Raw genomic sequence first — 22,211 nt, 5'->3', positions numbered from 1 at the left:
CTCTCTCCCATCCGGAAGAGCGGCTCCAGTCATTCCAGGAAGAGGGTTTGTGTGTGCCGTGCCGCCTGTGCTTCCTGCCAGGGCAGAGGTGGGAGGGGTGGTACCCAGGGCCAGGTGCCTGTCTCCCCTGCGGGGTTGGGAGAGGACATAGGCGGCCGCACCCGGGCCCAGTCACAATGCCCACGCACCAGAGGCCTTGGAACAGTCACAGGAAACCCGACAGCTCACAGAGCTGGGCACGCCACGAGCCGGGGCTGGGGGCTAAAAACAGCCTCAGGAAAACCAGTCGTGGAGGATCAAAGAGTTCCTCCCGTTTTGGAGGAAACCCCCTGGAGCATGAGCTCATCCCACACGGCTCCCAGGATTCCAGATCTCCAGATGAGAGGCAGGCTGGCTGACCAAACTGCCCTGTCTCCTTAGTTACATCCATCTGTCTAATCCCCAGGGTTCCCATCATGACAGCCCGCCAGCCTTGCCAGGCCTGTCCCAGGGCCCCAGAGGGCGGAAAGGACCAGAGTCCAGCTCCCAGCCTCCGCCAGCCCAAGCAAGGTCTCAAGATACAAGTGAGGACACTCAGTCGCATGTCCAAGGGGACCCAGAGCTTGCAAAGGGCCGCTTCCCAGCCCTCCCTCACGGAGGCCAGCTGTGTAAACCTGCTCCTCTGGGGCTGGAGGGTGGAAACTGGGTCAGAGCACAAGAAACTGTTAGGAACTTAGCAGCGTGCCGGCCTGAGCAACTCTGCTGTTCTTCCTCGGGGAGGCTGAAGGCTCCACTTAAGCATCAACAAATCCTCGTTTTGTTGCTTGGAAAGTATAGACAGGGAAAGGCAGGGCGATGTGAACCTCAGGATGGGGGAGCAAGCAAGTGCTGAGGCTGTGGCAGCTGCTGCCCCAGAGCTGGAGTTTGGGGAGAAAACGTCAGGAGGCCTGGCAGGTGGCCTCGCTCTTTCTGCACTTTCTAGGGCTTTCGAGGGCCAGCAGGGAGGGAGCTGGCTGGAAGGAGAGGGAGGCATTTAACATTCCGGGGATCAGGGCAAAGTTCCGGTAAGCAGGAAGGAGCACCGTGATCCTGGGCTTCTTTGAGTAGAGGCAGAGGGTGAAGCTCCAGACACCGCGCCTCACCCCACGAGACCTACAAGCCACAGCGCTCTACACAGGGCCTCTGAACAAGGAGGGCCAACAAAGGCATCCGCTGTGAATCAACAGCATTTACCAAGCCCCTTGATGAGCATCTCGGGGCCTCACTGGCCCTGGGGACCCCAGGACTCCAAGTGTGGTTGGGGTGGGAACTTCAGGCTCAAAGGGGGTCATTGTAGGGTGAAAGGGTGCAGCCAGGGAGACCCTCCAGAGTCACAGAGGGACAGCCCTCCCCCTGGCATCCAGGGGCACTTGGACTGGGCAGCAGCTGATGGAGGGGAGGAACTGGGGCTGGATTCCTTGTGACCAAGGGAAGGGGGCTGTGTGCACACGCCTTTTTTTTTTCCTCCCCCGTTTTAAGGCTGCACCTGCAGCATATGGAAATTCCCAGGGTAGTGGCTGAATCGGAGCTGCAGCTGCCTGCCTGATTCCACAGCCACAGCAATGCTAGATCCGAGCTACATCTGTAACTCACAGCAATGCTGGATCCTTAACCCAATGAGTCAAGGCCAGGGATGGAACCCACATCCTCAGGGATACTAGTCAGGTTCTTAACTCACTGTGCCACAACAGGAATTCCACAAACCCCACTTTTCAAAGTTGCTTTCAGCTCTGGGCTTTGTCCTGTGGAGTCAGGGTTTGTGGGATCTTTGGCTGAGGGGAGCGAGTTAGAGGTACCCAGTGGGGTGAGGCTTCCAGCTCAATCCCTCAGGCTGAGCAGGCCCCATTCCTACCACCTTCAGAAACCCCCACTGTCAGGGCCTGACAGGCCTTGCATCTCTCTTTGGAAAATTCCTCAGTTTATTCTGCATTTATCCTCCTAGGCCACTGGCTCCCAACACACACAAATGCACATTCTCCTAAAACACAATCATAAAACACACACACAAGCCCTTCTTATACCTCTATGGGTTCCCTTCCCTCCTTCCTAGGGCACAAACATTCCTTTAGACCACTTGATGCCTTATGCATTAAAATCACAAATGTATTTTTATTCTGCCCTGTTTACCTAATATATCACACACAGGTTTTTATGTACAAATATTGTTTGATTGCACAGCTATCTTAAAAGGGAACAAGTGCAGAAGGCCATCAGGCATTGTGGTCTGAGGGTGCAGGATGGAAGGAGAAAGGAGAGGCCTGTAAAGGCAACTCTGCAGAGCTTTAAGCAGTGAACATACAGCAATGATGCGCCCAATGGCTCTGGCCCAGGGACACCCCAGGAGCACCCATTCGGCTCCTCTGGCCTCAGAGGAGGGGACAGATGCCCTCCTCAGTTGGGGGCAGACCCCATATCTACAACTGGAGGGCAGGGGTTCCTTAGAGAATGCAGAGATCCAAAAGCAATACTAGTTGAAAAATGAAAACTTAGAATGAGAAAAATCAAAACAAACCACATGTTTTCGGAGTTCCCATCATGGCTCTCAATGGTAATGAACCTAACTAATACCCATGAGGATATGGATTCAATCCCTGGCCTCGCTCAGTGGGTTAAGGCTCCAGTGTGACCATGAGCTGTGGTGTAGGTCACAGACATGCCTCAGATTCCACGTTGCTGTGGCTGTGGTATAGACTGGCAGCTGTAGCTCTGATTCAACCCCTAGCCTGGGAACCTCCATATGCCTCAGGTGCAGCAAAAAACAAGCAAAATAAAAACAAAAAAGAAACCCCACACATTACAAGTTCACAAGTTTTAAAAAGCTGACAAAATGCACAAACACCACAAAACCCAAAACGATATTCCAGACAAGCTTCCAGCTTCTGCCTTTACACAGTTCAAACCTCACTGCCCTCCCCTCCACCTGCTCTGGGGCTGTTCACACTGCCCTGGGAGTTGCTTCTTTGCCTGGCACCAGTGGGGGTAGGGAGAAAGCAGGGATGCACAGAGGCCAGTCCCATCCTGGGACAGTCAGCCGTGAAGGCCAAAACCACAGTGACACTCCCCAACTCGGAGACCCCTGAGCCAGATCCCAGAAGCCCTGACCAGCCATTCCAAGCATCAGGCAAAGTGGAGGAGGAAGACAGTGGCCTTAACAGACTGCCGTTCAATTATTTTTGTGCAATTATTACAAACACCAATAACCATAGGGACACATGGCGAGGGCCCCTTCTGGACCTGGGAAGGCTCTGGTGAATGAGGGTTCACTGGGGGTGCCCTGAGGATGAAGCCTCATTAGCTGGTGGCACCATATCTGCTGGGGACCCTTACCCTTCACTTTGTCAACTTTCCGGTTGACTTTGTCACTGTGTAAATGTCACTTCCTCCTGACCCCCAACCTACCATAGGGCCTTGCTATGCTCTATTGCAGAACCCTGCCTTTTCTCTGTTGAGTGGTTTTCACAATTTGTAGCTCTAATTATGGGCGTTTTTTGATAGGTATCTATCTCTCCCAGCAGACAGTCATGTCCCATAGGGCAGAGACCACATCTGTCTTATCTACTGTGTGTCCACAGAGTCTAGTACCCACTAGGCCACTATCCACAGTGACAGGGAGAGTAAGCAGTGTCCTGCCGTGTGGTACACTGCGGAAGTGTCAGAACTTAAAGCACTAAGGTGCTGATAAGCTCCTCCCTCCTCTTGCTGCTGCCGAGCTGCCCCCTCCCAACAGGAAGGGCTACCCGCTTGACGCTCAGAGACACTCAAAGCCTAAAGTAAAACAAGAGAAAGGAGGAAACCATACCGGGGTAGATGCTGGAGTTTCATATGTTTTATACTGTTTATTAAAGATATGAAGAAGATATACAAACTATGAAAGCACAAAGACAAAGATGCATTTGAACAAATCAGAAAATTCCAAGAGGCTCAAAAGGAGACAAGACAGATGCACAGGATGAAACGGATTAAACCTATTATGTCCCACATGAAACACATTCTATTACAATCTTCCTCAACTTACACGATGAGGTTACGTCCAAATAAACCCACTGTAAGATGAAAATGCATTTAATACACCTAACTTACTAAACGTCACCGCCTAGTCTGCCTTAAACACGCTCAGACACTTATAGGAGCCTCAAGTTGGGTTCTTCTCACACCAAGCCTATTTCATAATAAAGTGTTGACTCATGTAATTTACTGACTACTCTGTTGAAAAGGAACAACGGAACAGCAGAATGGTTGTATATCAGCTGTTTACCCTCGAGACCGTGTGACTGATGGAGCTGCCACTGCCGCTGCCCAGCAGCGCATAGTCTCAAAATTCAAGACCCAAAGTCCAGTTTCTACTGAAAGCATATCACTTTTGCACCATTGTGAAGTTGAAAAATCATTAAGCGGAGTTCCCATCGTGGCGCAGCAAAAACAAATCCGACTAGGAACCATGAGGTTGCAGGTTCGCTCCCTGGCCTCGCTCAGTGGGTTAAGGATCCAGCGTTGCCGTGAGCTGTGGTTGTAGATGCGGATCGGATCCCGCATTTATGTGGCTGTGGCGTAGACCAGCGGCTACAGCTCTGATTTGACCCCTAGCCTGGGAACCTTCATAGGCTGCGGGTGCAGCCCTAAAAAGACCAAAAAAAGAAAAGAAAAAGAAAAATCATTAAGTTGAACCATGGTAAGCTGGGGACCATCTGTACATGAGTATTTCTCAGAAATATGAAATTATTCTGGAAAATAGATTGGCCGAAGAGATAAAAGAGAAAGAAGGGATGAATGGAAGGAGGAGGAAAGGAAGAAAGGAAGGAAGGAAAGGAGGAAGAGAGGGAAGGAAGGACTCGTTAAGACCTCAAAATCTGGCAAAGTGAGAAAAGTTACCCAAAAGTAGCGATTCTCAGCCTAACCTGTCATATCACAGCGCAGTACACCGGGTGAGCGGGACTTTCAGGCTGCACCCCCAGTATGGTGGCCAGACGGAGAGCTGGTTTGGGGAGGGGACGGAAGCTGGCCACCAGCCCTCACACAACACCTCAGAAAGGGCTCCTGCCTGCGTTTGCCTGGGCGGAGGGAGCCCTGGCCATCACACACTCCCAGAGGACAATTCCTAGTGGAGGGCTGATGCTCTTTCCTGTCCCCCAGACCTGTTTCCATGGTGACAGAGCCCCCCTCAGGCCTTGTAAACCAGGAGGTTCGGAAGCTGATCACAGGTTCCTGGAAGCAGAGCGAGCGCCTCTCCTCCCTGAGCCTCCCTGCCAGCCCCTGCCAGCCCCCAGTATGGCCTTTGTCTGCAGCTGTGTCTGTAAACACCGCTCTGTACCCCCCTTCTCAAGCCCCCCTTCTTCTGTCTGCAGTGCAGCACATGGCCCCCCCACCCCTGACAGATCTATCTGGGGAGCGTGGGGGAAACGGCTCTTAGGGAATTAATCTCCTGCCTTCTTTAATTATTGTAATGGCTTTCAATACAGGCGACAGAGGGGCACCATGCACCTCATAGGTTTTCATGCGGACAAACACATTCTGCACTTGGCAGAGAAAGAGGCCTGCTTGGGGTCTGGGGCTGTGGAGTGATTTACAAGGAACGCTAACACCAGAGAAATCTCCAGCTACAGATTCAGGGGTTGGTGGCTTTCTGTGGTCACTTGAACTCTCACCCTCACCCTCTTCCTCCATCCTTAGGATCCCTGTCTCCCTGCCCTACTTTCCCCCCTTGTCCAGTGCTCCTCCCTCTGTTAACCCACCTCTCCTCCCCAGTTCATGTCCCTTTTCCTCACCATACCCCTCATGCTGCTGCTTCTCTTCTCTCCAAAGCCAGGGACGCTTTCTATGCAGAGACCCCTCAGCCAGCCTCTAGGGGTGTTTCATTCGCCCCATGAGAGCAGGAGAAGGTTATCAGGGGAACTGTGCCTAAACAAAATGCTTCCCAGGCCTTCGTGGCCCTGGGTGGGGAAGCCCTTTGGAGCGGTCTTCCAGGTCTGCCATCAGTAGCAAAAAAAAAAAAGCCATTAGGATGGCAAAATTTCTGGAAAAAAGGACAGAGATGAAGCTAAGAAAAACAGTCCCACAAATCACTCTTCAATGAGGTGAGAGTCTCCACGGCAACCTGCCCAGGGCTGAGAACCACAGAAGCAGGCGATGCACTGTTGCCATGGAAACCACATCCTAGAAACCCACTGGTATTGGTCCCTGTTTGCCTTTGCGGATGAGGTTCTGGGGGCAGGCGGTAGAACTGCAGGGTCCCTCAGAGGAACGGGATGGAGGAGAGAGAGAGACAAGAGGGGAAAGAGATGAGGGGCAGAAGAGGCGAGGGGGAAGGGGAGATGGAGAGATAGTGGTGGAAGAAGGAGGGAGGAGAGGGAGGCTTCAAGAGCCAGACAGCCTCTCAAGGGCTTTGCCTAGCAGAGAAGAAAGTGCCCTGTGTGTTCTGCAAGGCATATGAGAATGAGTTGAGCGAGGGGAAGGGGCCTGAGCTGGAGCCCAGGCTGAGCCTCATGCCAGTTAGAGCCCAGGCACCCACCTGTCCTCGTTGCTTTTACTTCATCATTATTCAAAATGAGTAAATGGAGCACACCTGCTCACTGACAGCACAACCCCCCAAAGGGTCTGAAACTAGAGGAACCCCGTTTGGGCCTCTAGGCTCTCCCCTCCCAGGGTGCCCAAGCACAGAGTTCCAGAGGGAGGATGATTGGAAGTGAGCCCCCAAACCAGCCTTTTGCCCTAATTAGTCCCAGATATGGGTCTGCAGTTCTCTTTTCCTGGGAGTTAAGTGGCCACTGTGTGCCTAGTGCCACCTGCTGGTGACTACTGGGGAAAAGGCAGCACAGAGCCTCCTCGGCGGCCTCTTCAAGCCAGGTGTCAAACTGGTACCCTCCTCCAAGCTTCCCACGGCCTCCGGCCTCCGGGCCAGATGAACTCTTTAGTCCAATGAGCCGCAATCGCATCTGGTGTGTGATCTTGGCAAATCAGGTCCCTCTCTGGGCTTCCACATCCCATCTGTGCAATGAAGGTTTGGAAGAGCTCTTTATGGCTTGGATAGGCTCTGATCCCTTGACTCAAGCCAGAATTTAGTTCCTGTCTGGAGTATTTCTTTGAGTCTGAAGGGAGATACCAGATCTCCTCCCTCAGGGTCCCTCATACTGCTACTTGGGCGGGGGCTCTGAAGCCCCACGTGATTCAAGGGCAGCCTGGCCCAGAAGCGCACCAGAGTTCCCTGTCACCCTCCCTTTACCAAGGGGGCCCCACTGAGAGGGAGGCAAAAGCTTAAGCTCCAGAAGATGCAGCACAAGACATGCCGCAGGCCCCTGCAACAGCCCCTGCCCTGCCTCTGCAGTTTGAAAAAGCTCGTAGGTCCACAAAGCCTCAGAAATCTGTTAGAGGGGAAGGAAAACTGGGAAGCCCCCAGAGCCCTGGCTTGGGGCTGCACTTCCCCTGCTGGCCCAGGTTTTCTCCTCCCCTCCTTCTTCCCTCCCTCTGCCCTCCTTGCCTATTTCCTCCCTCCATCTTTTTCCAGCACATGTGCTGGGGGCTGGGTGAGGGGGGCTGTGTGTTCTTACAACCGAGTGTGCGGGTGACATTTTTCCCTGAACCACTGGAAGCAACAGGATCAACCCAGCCAAGGCAGGAAGGGTGACCTCTGCCACAGGGTCCCCCTTCTTGCAGTTCGGCTGGTCATTCATTCTTTCTCATGTAATTCACTCAACCATCCCTAAGCTCTGATTAGGCCCAGGCCTTCATCGGGGGCTGGGAGCACAAAAAAGACCCAAGTACTTAGTCTGGCGTGTGAGGAACTTAGTCTGGTGTGCGAGGGGGCAGGGACCACAGACTCCACGCCCCCTGGAGAGAGAGGCTCCTGCCTGGAGAAAGTCTGACCGGACCTTACACTCTGCCCCCCCCTGCCCCCCCGCCCCAGGGCAGGGGTTGAGAACTACTGTCACGGGGAAAGGAACACTGTCTGCCAGGCATCTGTTGTCGCCTTGCCCCATCCCTTGCTGAAAGCACCTGGATTTTAGTCACTTCATCTGAAGAAGACGGTTTCTCAAGATTGGGTGAGCTCAAAGCTGCAAAAGAAATACGCTCCCCTAGGCTACTGAGAGCTCCTCCCCAATGCCTCAGAGGTAAGCTTCTTAACTGCCATGTACTCCTAAGTGCTATGTGAGAAATGTTTTCAGGGTTTTTTTCCTCCTGGAATTTCAAGAGTAAATTATATTTTTAAACACAATTGGAATAAGACAGCCCATTTTCACCAATGAGCACAGCACAAGGGATCTGATACGAGCCATTATCCACAGCAGGCCGCTATGCACCAGGCACTGTATACATGTCTACTATTTGGACCTCACAACTGCCCTGAATGGTACTTTATTCCCATTTCACAGATGAGGAAACCAAGTAAGTAATTTGCCCGAAGGCACACAACAAGCGATCGAAAGATCTGACTCCCCAACAACTTGCCTCCCGTGAAAAAGGCAAGCACTAGGCAAGGGACGCAGTGTCCTGAATGACACCAGATCACAAAATCACATTTGTCAAAGGAAACTGAAGACAGGTGAATGCGGAGGTGCGGTGGGTACTGTGCTGGGCGGGGCTGCACTAGACACAGCCTCCCACCTAGAGACAGCCCAGCCTTAGAGAATGAGCTAGTCTCTCCTGCCAGAGCCACCTGGGTGACAAGGGCTACAACAGCACCCAGTGTGAGACTTCTTATTACATCTCCTGCCTGGGACGCTCAAATACCAGGGGCTCTGCTTCAAGACAAGAGCCTGTGCCCTTGGTGACAGAGCCTCTTCCTGAGGGCCTCAGCCCCCTGCACCCTCCCCGCTCTGTTCCACTAGGGCTCCCAGCCCAGATCCACCATCTCCTAATTGTGCAGCCATGGGTGAGTCGCTTTAACCTCGCCAAGCCTCAGAGTCGCTGTCTGTATTTTTCTTTGTAGGAGGATGAAATGAGATGAGGCTCTTAGCTCAGGACAAGACCATAGTAAATTTCAATGGAATTGCACTTTCCATGAGAAACCTGAGTTCTGCCATCACCGAAATACAAGGCCATCATAAGCCTGGGCTGAGTTGAGCACTCACCTGCGTCTGGAGGAAGGAAGATTTGATGGAAGGATGGAGGTCATGCTCCTGCACATTCCACCAGATGGCGCCATCGTACAACATTCACAGCCCTTCTGGCCATGGTACCAACATATCTCTGGGGTCTCCAGGGTCTTCCTGCAGGAGGGGAAACAGAACTTCACCAGCCAAGCCAGGGCTGAAGAAAGCCTGAGGCTGTGTCACTCTGCATGGCTTCCCTCTATCTCCATCTAGATCTTCATCAAAAGCATGGTGGGAAGTGGGTGGGGGACAGGGACAGTGACAAGGGCAATGTCAGGCCATGTCGGCAGCAAGGTCCATTAAGCACCTACTGTGGGCAAGGCTTTGTGATGTGTAGGCATTGTCAAGTATTAGAGCTGAGAAGGGCCTTCAAGGAAACCCATCCTGGTGCCTTAAGGTGCAGCATGATTCAGAAAGACAGATTTCACCTCACCTTCTCGCTGAACTGAGCTGGACAAAACCTGGGGAAGACAGGAAAAGCACCCCATCCCACTTGACTGCAAAAGGAATAGAGAAAATCAACTGGGTGTGACTTCTGAGGCTCTTCCTGTCCCAACGTCTCCCAGCACACAGGACACTCCCTGAATGTTTGCTGAACTGTCTGCAGACCTAGAACAAACCATCCAAGCAGCTTCCTCACTTCAGCCCTGAAGAAGGGGGACATTTCGGTTAGGGTCCCATTTTGGAGAAACAGCCTCCTGGAGTTGTGTAGGGTCAGAGCTGCAAGGCCCTTGGGTAGAGATGACTCCACCGTGGGTAGAAGAGGGCCAGTAACTCTCCCCAAAACCAAAACTCTACAGAATGAAGCAGGTTTCTATGTGCTAATATGAAATGTGTCCATGATACACTGTGAAGCAAAAAAGCGAGGGCAGAAAATGTGTCTAATTTTCTATCATTTATATAAAAAAGAAAACAAAATTAGTATAATTGTGTTTGCACATATTTGCATAAATGAGTTCTGGAGGGATTTAAAAGACACTAAGAACAGCAGTTATAGGGGAGAGGGAATGGATAGATGGATGGATGGGTGGATGGATAGGTGGATGGATGGGTGGTTGGATAGGTAGGTGGATGGATGGATGGATGGGGAAGGAGTGAGACTTGCCTTGTATGCCTGTGTACTTTGCTTGATCCTTGAACCATGCAAACAAATTATCTTTCAAAAACAGATTTTAAAAATAGCTTGTCCAAGATCACATAATGTTTCCCACAGTGTTGGGATGCTTTCACGTGGCAGGGCATGAAATGATTTGGGGTGCCCAAGTTAACTGTAAGCAATTCACAAACACAGCACTGAATCATTTGATGGGAAAATCATTCCCTTTTCATTTCTCTTCAGTCTTCTGAATCCATCAAGAATGTCTCAGTGAGATGCTAGTGGGTCTTTAACACCTCTCTAAATCCTGATTACTTAACAAAGAAAGCAAGCGCTGGGCTTAGAGCCGTGGCCGCCAGCAGTGGTTAGCTAAATGGTGAAAATGGAATTGTGTTATTTTCTCTACACTGAATTGACTTGTACTAATATCTACTATGAATGGCAAGTAACGCTGGCTGGCCTTCCATTTACAACAGTAATGCGAGGCTTCCTTTACAAAATACCTTAAGTTAAATGTGCGCTGCTCTAAAGAAGAGTATTACATAACCACTAATGCCGTTGCTTTGTGAACATGGTATCATCAAGCACTAACCTTGTGCCAGAAACTGCTACGTGCTTCCCATGAAATAATCTACTGATCCTCCCGCCCCTGGGAGGTGCAGAGGAGGACAGGGAGAATGCGGACCTTGCCCAAGGTCACTGGGTAATAGGGGTGGTGCCAGGAATTTGAACCCAGGCATCCAGTCTCCTGTTGAGCACAACACCAGAGGGCAGAGAGTTGGTGGCCCAGTGAACACAGACCAGCCCTCCCGCCCTCAGCCACTGCCTGCCCAGCACTGGAGGCAGCTGCCCTAAAGGCCCAGCCTCTTTGGACAGCTTCCTCTGCCTCCTCCCAAGCTCTGGGTCCCTAAGGCCAAATGGCTTCAGATCTCCCCCACCCCCTGCCCCTAAACCAGAGGATCACTCCCATACACCCTCAGCAATCCCTCTGAAGCACTCCATCTGCTTCTTGAACATTCTCTCGCTGCTCTTTTGGGCCAGCGGCAGCACAAAGAGGGGTAAGCTTTGCTCGTCCCACAGTCTCACTCTGCTGAACAGGGCGCAGGATTCTCTCTCCATCCAGGTTTGGGGGCAAAGCTCTCTGCCTCCGTCACCCTCACCTGCACGATCCTTCAGGGGCCCTACATGAAGTAACTGAGTTTCTCCCCTGGTCTGTTTGCAATGAAAACGTCACACATTCAGGGAAGGAGGGAAGAGGGCTGCAGCCCATTCAGTGACTGCACCCAGAGATGGGCGGCTGCAGCTGCATCCTGGCACCCACCCCGGGCCCTCTGCCCTCACAGACTGGTCTGATGGTCACAAGGGGCCCAGCAGGTAGTGAGGCCTGTCACCCCATCCCCCATCTCCCTCCTCCTCCCTCTGGGCCACAGGCACAGTCAGGGGATGAATGACCCCTCCCCCACAACCACCATCATAACCTCCTGGAGGGCTTGGTAAGAGGCAGAGGTAAGAGGCCTCAGCACTTCTGAGTTGGTCTACGGTGAGGCCTGGGAATCTGCCCATGTAACAAGTCTGCAGGCGATTCTGAAAGAGACCACAGGCAAAGAGAGGAGTGGTCCAGAATGTGGGCCTGGCTTCGGTCTGAATCCTAGCTCCACCCGCTGCTCAGGGTGGCTGGGAGGGGTGGGGGCTCCTGGGGCAAGTTACAAATGCTCTAGGGTGTACCCAGCAGTGAAATAAGGATGACAGTGATGGTACCCAGATCATACAGTTCTGGTAACAATTAAATGACGTCAAGGACTTAGCAGCGTCAGGCACACAGCAAACTCCTATCCTGACACTTGAGACCTGTGACAAGCCCCTGGCTTCCAGGAGCAAGAGAAGCAGCTGCATTTCTTCTCCGACTGGAGAACAGGGGTGGGTAGTGACACCGGTCTTAGAAGCCCAGCACTGCCCCAGCCAGAGGTCCTAGGCGCCTTAGGCTAGGCATTGTAGCTGCTCTGGCTGAGCCCACAGCCCAGGAGCTGTGGTCCAAGCGCAGCATCTGTGGAAGGGGTGCAGGGCTGGGGCAGTCCCCTCCTCCACACCCTGTCCTCTCCCTCACCCACCACGCCAAGGATGACCCCCACCACTCCAGGCAGCAGGAGGGGCACAGATCATCGTCCCTCCTTAGAGAAGAGCAACAAGGCCCTAGAAGCCAAGTGAGCCGTCCAAGGTCACAGGCCCCAAAGGAGAGCAGGGTCTGCAAAGCGACAGGCTTCCTCCAGGGCCCAGCTGGCCTCTTCTGCCTTCAAGGTCAGGTGTCCTTGGGGACAGGCTCTGACCACACCAGGGCTTTTTCTTCAACTCATAGAGCAAGAGTTCTCAGTGAGGGAGCCAGACCCCCTGCCTCTGCCAAAAGGCCCAGGGAGAGCCCTGGAGCGGGAGAAACTGTTCAGCTCTGTCGGCCTTGGTACCTCCTCTCTGGAGACAGAACTGTGGTCCCAACTGCAGGCCAGCTGAGGGCGGGGAGGGTAGAGCGGGGGCAGGGGGAGGCCCCCCCGCAAAGGGCTTGGACCTTGGGGAAGGGCAGGCCCAGGAGGCTGTGGGTCCTAGGAGATGGAGCAGGAACAGATGGTTGGACACTGGTGGCTCCAACCAGGGAGTCAAAACAATCCCCTGGGCAGGGCAGGGAGGGATTATTTCCAGTCCCACAGAGGCAGCTGAGGCCCGGTGTGAACCCAGCTGTGGCTCACAAGGTAGCCAGGCCACAAATCCAACCTGACACAGAGACATAGGACTCCAAGGATTCACCCTGGAGATTAGCAAAAACCTCCCGATATCTGCCCTCAAGGGGGCCCAGTCTAGGGGGTCCTGTAACGCGGCAGGCAGGGCAAGGGGAGCAGTGCGGGAGAGGAAGGGCCTGCCCTCCCCAGTGAGCCTCCAGCTAGGACACCCCCTGGACCACAGCAGCACTTGGCCCCACCCAGCCCCTGCAGGGTTCGCACCCAGCACCCAGGAAACTAGCCTCCGCCTGCTCAGAACACACCTGCACCATGACTTCTCAGTGCAGCAGGTGAGAGCCTACCTAGGGCGTTCACACAAAAGGCAGAGACAGGCCCCCAGCTTATAGCAGCTCCATAGGCTACTCAACCCCAGGGGGCGCCTTCCTCAGCACGCTCCCTCTGCTTCCCCAACACTGTCAGATCCTGACCTTGATAAGTGAAGTAGAGCTTAGTTAGCAAATCTCCCAGAGCCTGAGGGCCACAGGGAAGGTGGGCTGAGGGAAGGAAGGTCAAGGGGTGGGTCCCCGGGCCCCCAGCCCAATTCAACCAGAGCAGCTCTACTGGGTCCTGGGGTGATGGGGCTCAATCTACAGAAACAAAGAGCACTACTTTCTTAAACAACTCACCTTGTTCTTACCCCAGACCGCCTCCCTGTGGCTGCTTAACGAGTCCCGCAGAGGCTGCCCCGCCCCCACCAGGCTGAGGCCCTGGGCTCCTCCCGCCCCCCAGGCCCCCCACCCTGGTGCCTGTCCACTTCTAGTCAGGAGCTTTGGGAATGGAAACCGAATTCTATAAAAAGACACAGTTCTCAGCCCTGAATTTGTGGACTCAGATTCATACCCCCTAAAGGGATTTTACATATGGGGGGGGGGTCCACTTAAGATTTATGTCTTCAGGGAACTATGTCTAGTCACTTATGATGGAGCATGATAATGGGATAAAATAGAATGCGTAACATGTATGTGTAACTGGGTCACCATGCTGTGCAGTAGAAAAAAAAAATTGCATTGGGGAAATAACAATTATAAAAAAAAAGAAAAAAGAAAAAAAAAAGATTTATGTCTTCGGAGAGTCCCACAAGGGAAAGCTCAGCTGTGCGGGATCATTCCTTCAAGGGGTCATTCCTTCCTCCACGGCAGCCTCAGGAGCCTGGGGATTGGGTGAGCAGGTGGCAGACATGCTGAGCAGGAGACGCCATGGGAAGCAGCGGGGACACCAGTCAGGCCTGGGTACCACCTCCCTTGCCCAGGCCCCAGGGGAGTCACTGGGAACCAAACCCTCCCTTCCCTGTCTGTGGAAACAGAGACACAGAAAACCCTGAGAAAGGAGTCGCATCTGAATAGCACAGAGCATCCCCAGAATGTCTGTGATAAAGGCCACTGCCGGCCCCATCAAAGGCAGCAGTGGGCACAAGGACCTGGGGAGAGGGTTCTGTCCTGCTGCAGCCCTGTGGGCTCTCAGGAGGGATGGAATCAGTCTCTGTCTCTCCCCCAACCTCCCCCATGTACACCCCATGATAGTTTGCTCCCTGGCCTTGGCTTTCAAGATCATCTCCAAATCCTGCCTTCCTCCCCCAAACCGCCAGACCTGGAAGGATCCTGAGGAGGGTGACAAATCTTGTCCCCGGGTGATGGAAGCTCGCAAGCTCACCCAGTCTCTCTCTGATCTTTAAGGGTCAGCCCACTTCAAGTGCAGAGCTCTCAGTCATCCACGGCCAACTCTGCTCCCCAGCAGCCCTCAGTCATCCAAGGCCACTTCTGCCCGCCTCACCCAGACCCAGGCCTCCACCACCAAGACTCAAGGCCTCCACTCATGAAAAGCAGGGAATGCTCATCCCACATGCACTGAACAGTCAGTGCCAAGACCCCCTGCAGAAGTTCCAGGGCCAGGGATCGAACCTGCACCACAGCGGTGACCCAAGCCACAGCAGTGACAACAATGGATCCTTAGCCCACTAGGCCACTGGGGAACTCAAAGACCTCTGCTTTCTAAGGAGAGTGTGCCAAGGTTAGAGACTATGAAAGCCTTGGGAGGCTGAGCAGCCGCTGGCCAGAGCCCCTGGGCAAAGGAGACCTGCACCCCGGCTGTCCTGACCCCATAGCCTCATCAGCCATTCTGGCCAGAGGACCCACTCCCAGCCCCAACGAAGAGCAACATCTCAGAGAGAGACAGAATTATCCAAGCATCAGACAAGGGGCCCAAGTCCAGGCTCTACCTGGCCTCCCACCCTGTCCCCAGAGCCTGCCAATTAAAGGTGAGAAACCACCCTCAGAGGTCAAATGCCCCCCTCCACCATCCCCAACCCATCACTCCCAAACCACCTTCACCACGGCTTCCTGATCTGCATGCAGCTGTGCAATTATTTACGAATGTCTTTACATGGACTCACTTTTACTTAAATGTCTTTATTGAAAACGCCACCACGGTAAGTAGAATGCCGGTACCACTTATCATAAATAAAAGGTAGCCAATAAAAATATACCATTAAAACAAAACGGAGCTATAAAAGTCTGGCAACTTTTCCCACCTGCCCTTAGCCCAGGCCTGCTCCCAAGGGATGGGGACGTCAGCCCGTTCCAGAGGCATGAGAACATTTTGGCATCTAGTGGAGCCTTTCTCCCTGGCGTAAAAGGACTGGAAGAGAATTGGACAGGGAATCCCTTTCTCGCTCTGACTTTGTGCTTAACACCCCGTACAACCTAAACACATCTCAGGGGATGAAGGAGCATCCGGTCCTTTGGGAATGTCGGACTACAGGCTTCCTCGGCCGCATGCTTAACACAACGCAAAAACGGACACTCTGAGCACACCTTCCAGGCACCCCGGGAGCCCCTCCCCACATGTGCTGTCTCACACCAAGGCCCAGCAGCTCCCTCTCCCACACACCTGCCCCGGCAGCCCCCGGAGGTCACCGCTGACTCAGGTGGGACACCAGGTAGACGAGGCCCACCAGCAGGAGTCCACGCACGCCGAGCATCATGAGCAGGAAGAGGAGCAGGATGGAGGTCACCGGCTCCACGGCGTGGTTGCCCAGATGCCACTGGGGGAAGCCCATGTTCACCAGCTGCCGGTTGAGATCATTGAAGGGGGACTGAGCAGCACCTAGTCTGGCACCTGCCTGCTGCTGGCGAGGGCTGGGACCCCCCAGGGGGGCACCGTGGCCCCTATTGAGAAAGCTCTGGAAGGTTAAGACAGAGAGAGACCAGTGAATCCAGAGAAAGGGTCCCTGGAGCTGAAGCCCCAGAGGCAGGAGGGAACCCTCAGCCACCTGGAGCCACGCCCACTCCGACAACCACCCAGGCCACGCCCTCCTTTCCCAGCAACCTCCCCCCTCATGCCACCCACAGGAATTCCAACCACTGAGTCACAAGCTCTCAGAGCACAGAAAATGCCAGTCCGTGTTCCCTATGTCACGCCAGGGAGAAGGTGCCTGGGGCTGAGAAGAGGAAGAGGGCGAGGAGGTGGGACTAGAGGGCACCGCTTCCTTCCAGGCAGGCATTTTTAACACTCCTCACTCCCTCCTTTAAACACATCTCATGTAGCCATGGACTCATCTTCTCCACTTACTCTCCAGCTTCCCTCTTGCTCGAGAAACTCTAAAAGTGGGGGTTGCTGACCAGGTAAAGGGAGACAGAGCTCTTGGGTTTGAAGGCTGCCTGAAGTAAGGCGAGCTAGGGAGGCAGAGGGCTGGGCAATAAATCCACTGGGGTTGTCCCCAAGTCTTAAACCCCCAGGTCACCATGTTCAGCTCTCTGCAGAGAGGGCGTCAGACTAGTGAAGGTTAATGACCAGCAAGGGGGCCTCTGGGAGCTAAGGAGTAACTGGTACAGAGGATGGGAGGCCAGCCGCCCCTCCATGGGGCTGGGCACCTACCTGTCGAGGGGTGCTACTGCGTGGTTGGGCTGTGTTCCTCACACGGGGGTCGTCGTCCTGCACAATTTCCCCATTGGCCAAGATGCGAACCATCCTTCCAGGAGCTATGGGTCCCTGGTGGGCTGCGCCTTTCCTCAGACAGCAAAACGCCTGAAGGAAAAAAGGTACCAGAGATTAAAAGACACTTAGTCTTTGGTTAAAACTGAAATTCTGGGTGCTCACATCAGTGACCCACACTGAGCAGGCAGTTTACCTAGTTAATTAATCAAGGAGAGAAATCAATGCAAATTGTTTGCCAGACAAAAATCTTTCAGACATTGAATCCACTAAGAAAATTATCAAAAGGATCTTTGGAGAAGAAAGTTTTATTCATTTATTTCTTTTTATGGCTGCACCCACAACATATGGAAGTTCCTGGGGCAGGGACTGAATACGAGCCACAGCTGAGACCTATGCCACAGCTCCGGGAACGCCAGACCCTTTAACCCATGGCACCCACACCTTCGCAGCGACCTGAGCTGCTGCAGCTGGATTCTTAACCCACTGTGCCATATGGGAATTCCAAGAAGGAAGTTTTATTATTAACCACCAGCAGCAGCAGCAGCAACAACGGGGACAAGAACCTTTGCTATGCCCAGGCCCTGCCGAAAGTCCACTGAGGCTCAGCTCAGCCTCCCAACACTCCTCCTGAGCAGATACAGCTGGAGACCCAGAGAAGTTTAATTCACTTGTCCAGGACCATTCATCCACGGGCAGTAGAGGAAGAACATGAAGCCAGGATCTCCGGCCCTAGGCCTGTCTCTGGGTACTAAGTAGGGAGTCCAGGACACCAGGATCCCCAATGTCTCCATTTCTCTTCCCTTAAAAAATGGTCCAGTGTGCTATCTTTCAGGGAGTAGATGCTAAGGACCTGGGCCTTTTCCCTGCAGGAGACCCTTCAGAGCGGCATTCCTGCAGAGGGCACACCCTCACCTGGCCCTCACCTCTCCCAGGCAACACCAGAAGGGCAGGGCCAGCTTTCTGGAAATACGGAATGGGAGATGCTGCTGTGGCTCAGGGAAGGCCCCACCTGCAAACCCCAAAAGAGTCCATGGGCTGGGGGTGGGGGTGGGGAACTCCCACGCCTCTCCCCCAGCTCTCCCTGGGTAAAGGCCATTTTTTTCTCAGATGATTCACAGTTTTCATCTAAATTCTCAAAAGCACTCGTGAGACACGCGCCAAAAGGGGTCAAGAGCCCTTGCTCTCTTGCCCACAGCCTGGGGCAGGGGGGCCTCTTTTTTGAAGCCTGCTGGCCCCTGCAGAGGCCAGTCCCTCCGTGCTTTGTCATCCCGCCCAGTTGGGTGGGCTAAGGGCGCGGTGGGCCCTCGCTGCACCTGACACTAAGGGGGTGAGGAATGGGAAGGGGGGGCGCGTGCTGCCGGGGTGGGAGGGGCCGCTGCCCAGGCTACCGAGCCCAGGCCTGGGGGAGGGGAGGGGTGCGCCTCCGCTTCCCCAACCCAGGGCAGGACACTCACCTGCGAGCACGGCTCCCAGGGCTCGGCTGCGTCCACTCCCGGTGGCTCCCAAGCCGCTTCCTCCCACCTGACCTCACAGGAAGCGCGCGCCGCAGCAGCACGGCCAGCGAGTGGAGCGGCCGCGCCCTCTGAAGGCTTTTGAGGGAACTGCAGCTGCTGGGCCGGGGCTGCGCAAGGCCGAGGAGGAGGGAGAAAGTGGGTGGGAGAGGAGCGGAGAGCCAACTGGTAGGACCAGAGGGGAGGGAGGGAGAGAGACAGACGAGTGCGGAGGAAGAAAGAGGAGGGAGAAGAGGAAGAGGAAAGAGAAGCAGAGCCCAAGGAGGAAAAACCCAGGGGGCCGGTGCGCCTCTGGCTTGGGTGACAACAGGCTCTGTCCCCACCCAGTATGAGTTTGCTAAGCCCGCTCCTCGGTCGATGCCCCTTGAGTAGGACCCAGCCCAGCCCTTAAAGAACTCCATCTCCAGTTCCAGTGGGGAACTCTACGTGGGGAAGATGAGGCATGAACCGCAAGGCAGGTGCAAGTAACCGCCACGTGAAGGAAGGCAGGCTTCCTGGAGGAGGTTGCCTTTGAGTTGGGACTGGAAGGGTCGGTAGGAGTTTGCCTGTCAGGCGAATAGAAGGGCAGTCCTGCAAAGGGAACCACGTGGCAAAGGAGTGAGTGAAAGATCAACCTCTGCCTCTTTCCCAATGTTTTCAATCCCCGCCCCCCTTCATAAGCTGTTCTCTGTCCGTCCCCCCCCCCCCCCCCGTTCACCCGTTGGAGAGAAGGGCTCTGCAGTCCTACAATTTGGAACAGATTCTGGCAAGTTAACTGAGGTACTCAGTCTCCTCATCTGCAAAGTGAGGCAAATCAGCAGTTACCTTCAGGACTGTCGTGAAGATTGAGAGTCTCTGGCAAGTGGCAAGTGTTGAAAACCATTTGCTATGATTATCAACCAGCAAATGTTTCGGGGAGTAGATATTTTAGGTATATATAAAGACTTAGATGCCCCCTTGCCCCTGAGTGGGGAGACAGAAAGAAGACTGCAACTTAAACCTTGCCTCAGGGGTTCACCGTCTGCCATCACGGTTTAATTAGATTATGAAACCTTTTCAGTAAAAGATGTTGAGCAGGTTTCCTCAATATCTGTATCTTGTTTGTTGTCTATAGATTATACATGTGGACTGTGAAAGCAGATTGACATTCTGGATAAAAGATGGATGCTAGAGCCGGCCTGGGTTTGAATCTCGGCTCAGCTGCTTTCTGCTGGTCTGATGGGCCAATTATTCAGCCTCTCTGGCCTCAGTTCCTTCACCTGTAAAATGCAGATAATAACAGCGGCCACTTCATCCAGTTTTTGTGAAGCACTAAGTGCTTAGTGAGAAGTGCTTAGATAAGAGCCTGGCTACAGTAAGTGCTCAGGGGCTACTGGCTATTATGTCATTACTACATTTAATCAACTGTAAAGCATGTATTTTTTTTAAAAAAAGGAATTTCAAATAAATATAAACTGAAATCCTAGTACTCTTTCTCCCTATACTCCCGATGCTGGTGGGTACAGCGCATACGCAGCAGGGCTAACCCCAAGGCAGGATGCCTGATTGTCAGAGATGGGCTGCAGATCTCAAAACTGTCTGCACAGGAGTTCCCATCATGGTGCAGCGGAAATGAATCTGATTAGGAATCTGATAAGGTTGGGGGTTTGATCCCTGGCCTCAATCAGTGGGTTAAGGATCCGGCACTGCTGTGAGTGTGGTGTAAGTTGCAGATGCGGCTTGGATCCGACATTGCTGTGGCTGTGGCGTAGGCTGGCGGCTGTAGCTCCGATTAGACCCCTAGCCTGAGAACTTCCATATGCCATGGGTACGGCCCTAAAAACAAAAACAAAAACAAAAAACAAAAAACAAAAAAACAAAACAAAAAAACTGTCTACACATTGGAATTATCTGGCATGTTTAAAAACAATCCCCACGCCTGAGTCCCACCCTAGAGGTGCCAAGGCCATGAATGTGGGATAAAACCTGGGCATGAAGAGGTTTTAAGACAAATTCCAGGTGATCCTAATGAACAACCACAGTGGAGAACCACTGTCTTCCATGAACAGAGCTCCGTAAATGGGGCGCATACCCAAGGAACCCCAAGAAGAGAGAGACCTTGGGGGAACAAGGGAGGAAATAAGGGATGTTTCTACAACTGCTGCCAAAGGAAGACCGTCCAGCTGGAGATGACTGAGAGGGTCGAGAAGGGCTTTAGGAGGCAGGAGTGTTTGACTGCACTTGGAAAAGTCCTATTATTACCCATCAAAACAGCTTCAGGAGGCTGCGACTCACTCTTCCTACTTCTCCACTTCTTTCAGGTGTCTCCCCTGCTCAGAAACCTGCAATGGTTCCCTACGGTCTGCTCCAATAAGACTCAGCCCCTGGGCAGGTGCCGACCACCCTCCAAATCTAGCCCCAGCTCACTCTTACCCACACTCCTTCCCTCAGCACCACAGCCTGGGCTCTTCGGTCTCCCCAAAGTACACCACCCAATGTCCTGCTTTGCTTGGGCCCATCTACCCAAATACGCTCTCTATGCACGCTAAATCCCACCCCCACCCCCCAACTATAATATCAGCAGCACAAACATCAGTTCTCATTGTTCCATGTAATAATAATAACCCCAGAGTGCAGAGTCCTTACCACTTCCAAAGAGCTTTTCAAGAGACCACATCATCCTTTTGGAATTATGAAATAGGAAACGGGTGTGTGCGTGCGTGCGTGCGCGCGCGCGTGTGTGTGTGTGTGTGTGTGTGTGTGTGTGTGTGTGTGTGTTGGCTGTGCCTGTGGCATGCAGAAGTTCCCAGGCCAGGGATCCAACCCGCACCACAGCAGCGACCCGAGCTGCTGCAGTAATGATGCTGGCTGCTTAACCCACTGCACCACAGGAGAACTCCCAGAAAAGTATATGTTGTTGTTCCCCTTTTGCTGATGAAGAAACTGAGACTCAGACTCTAGATGACCAGCCTGAGGTCAGTGCAGAGGCAGGATTCAAATGAATACAGATTCCTCAGCACTGCACTGTAGGCTCTTTGTGCCTCCCCAGCATCAGACAACAGCCCCACCTCCCACCCCCAATTGCTGGCCTGGGCAACAATCCCAAGGGCTAGCCAGGGGCTTCCAGCCTGGGGCAGCCCTGCAGGGACTGGAAGGCAGGCAGGCCCTTGCTGGCCTCCCACTTCCGCAGCTGGACTGGGCATGGGGGCTTTGGGCAGCCTGGCATCAGAACCCTCAGCCTCTGCTGCTTCCGGGGAAAAAGAGTGGAAGGAGTCAGACTGTGAGAAAAGATGAGCCAGGAGAGTGGAGGAGCCCAGAGGGTGGTGGATGCCTTTCATCCCTTCCACAGAGGAAGCAGCAGAAACAGCAGTGTGGGGGTGGGGTCAGCAAAAAAGGAACCAAAAGCAGAGAATAAGGCCAGGCCAGCCGAGCGCTTTTTGTGGGGTCTTAATTAAGCCTGGAGGCCCCATTGTTCCTTTCAGGATGGAACATATGTTCAGGGCCTGGCTGAGGTTCCGGACTGAAATTTCAATGGTGCTGGGCCCTATGGGGAGCCAGGAGAGGGGGGTGGTTTGAGGGGGACCATCCCTAAGTCCTATAAGAACCAACAGCATCTCTCAGAGTCATCTTCCACTATTTCCGGAGCAGGAAATAAAACAACCAGAAAGAGTAGCAGATCCTACCTACATGGTGGCTCTTCCTGAGTTATATCCTTTTGTAACACACAATCTACAAAGTAAACTATATTCCTGAGTTTTGTGAGTGGCTATAGAAAATTAACCAAACTAGTATCCAGTGAGTCAGAAGCACAAGTAACAACTTGGGCGTGGGATTGGCTTTGGAAGTG

The 22,211-nt window shown here is 53.4% G+C and overlaps 1 protein-coding gene across 4 annotated transcripts in view; it reads right to left on the bottom strand.

Annotated features, from left to right (window-relative positions):
• FAM241B (family with sequence similarity 241 member B) overlaps positions 1 to 22,211 on the bottom strand; it is a 161,274-nt gene that overhangs the window by 118,783 nt on the left and 20,280 nt on the right. The window contains exons 1-4 of one of the 4 annotated variants that reach the window (XR_014828058.1): positions 18,350 to 18,433; positions 16,836 to 16,985; positions 15,849 to 16,140; positions 9,081 to 9,218 (exon numbers count right to left, since the gene is read on the bottom strand). Coding sequence is in view for 3 of the 4 variants with exons in the window: in XM_021072426.2 (XP_020928085.1) it covers positions 15,871 to 16,140; positions 16,836 to 16,928 (363 nt within the window). In the remaining variant the exon portion in view is untranslated. Of the gene's footprint in view, positions 1 to 8,211; positions 9,219 to 15,347; positions 16,141 to 16,835; positions 16,986 to 18,349; positions 18,434 to 22,211 lie in introns of those variants that run through there. The other 3 variants (XM_021072426.2, XM_021072425.2, XM_021072429.2) reach the window with 3 other exon arrangements.

This window comes from Sus scrofa, chromosome 14 (assembly GCF_054392235.1).
Source record: "Sus scrofa isolate SSC_HxYL_T2T_F1_AM1 chromosome 14, Sscrofa_HxYL_maternal_Yorkshire_Landrace_v2.0, whole genome shotgun sequence".
Lineage (NCBI taxonomy): Eukaryota > Metazoa > Chordata > Mammalia > Artiodactyla > Suidae > Sus > Sus scrofa.
The sequence above is the reverse complement of the archived record's forward strand: the minus strand, read 5'-3'. Positions and strand labels throughout refer to the sequence as shown.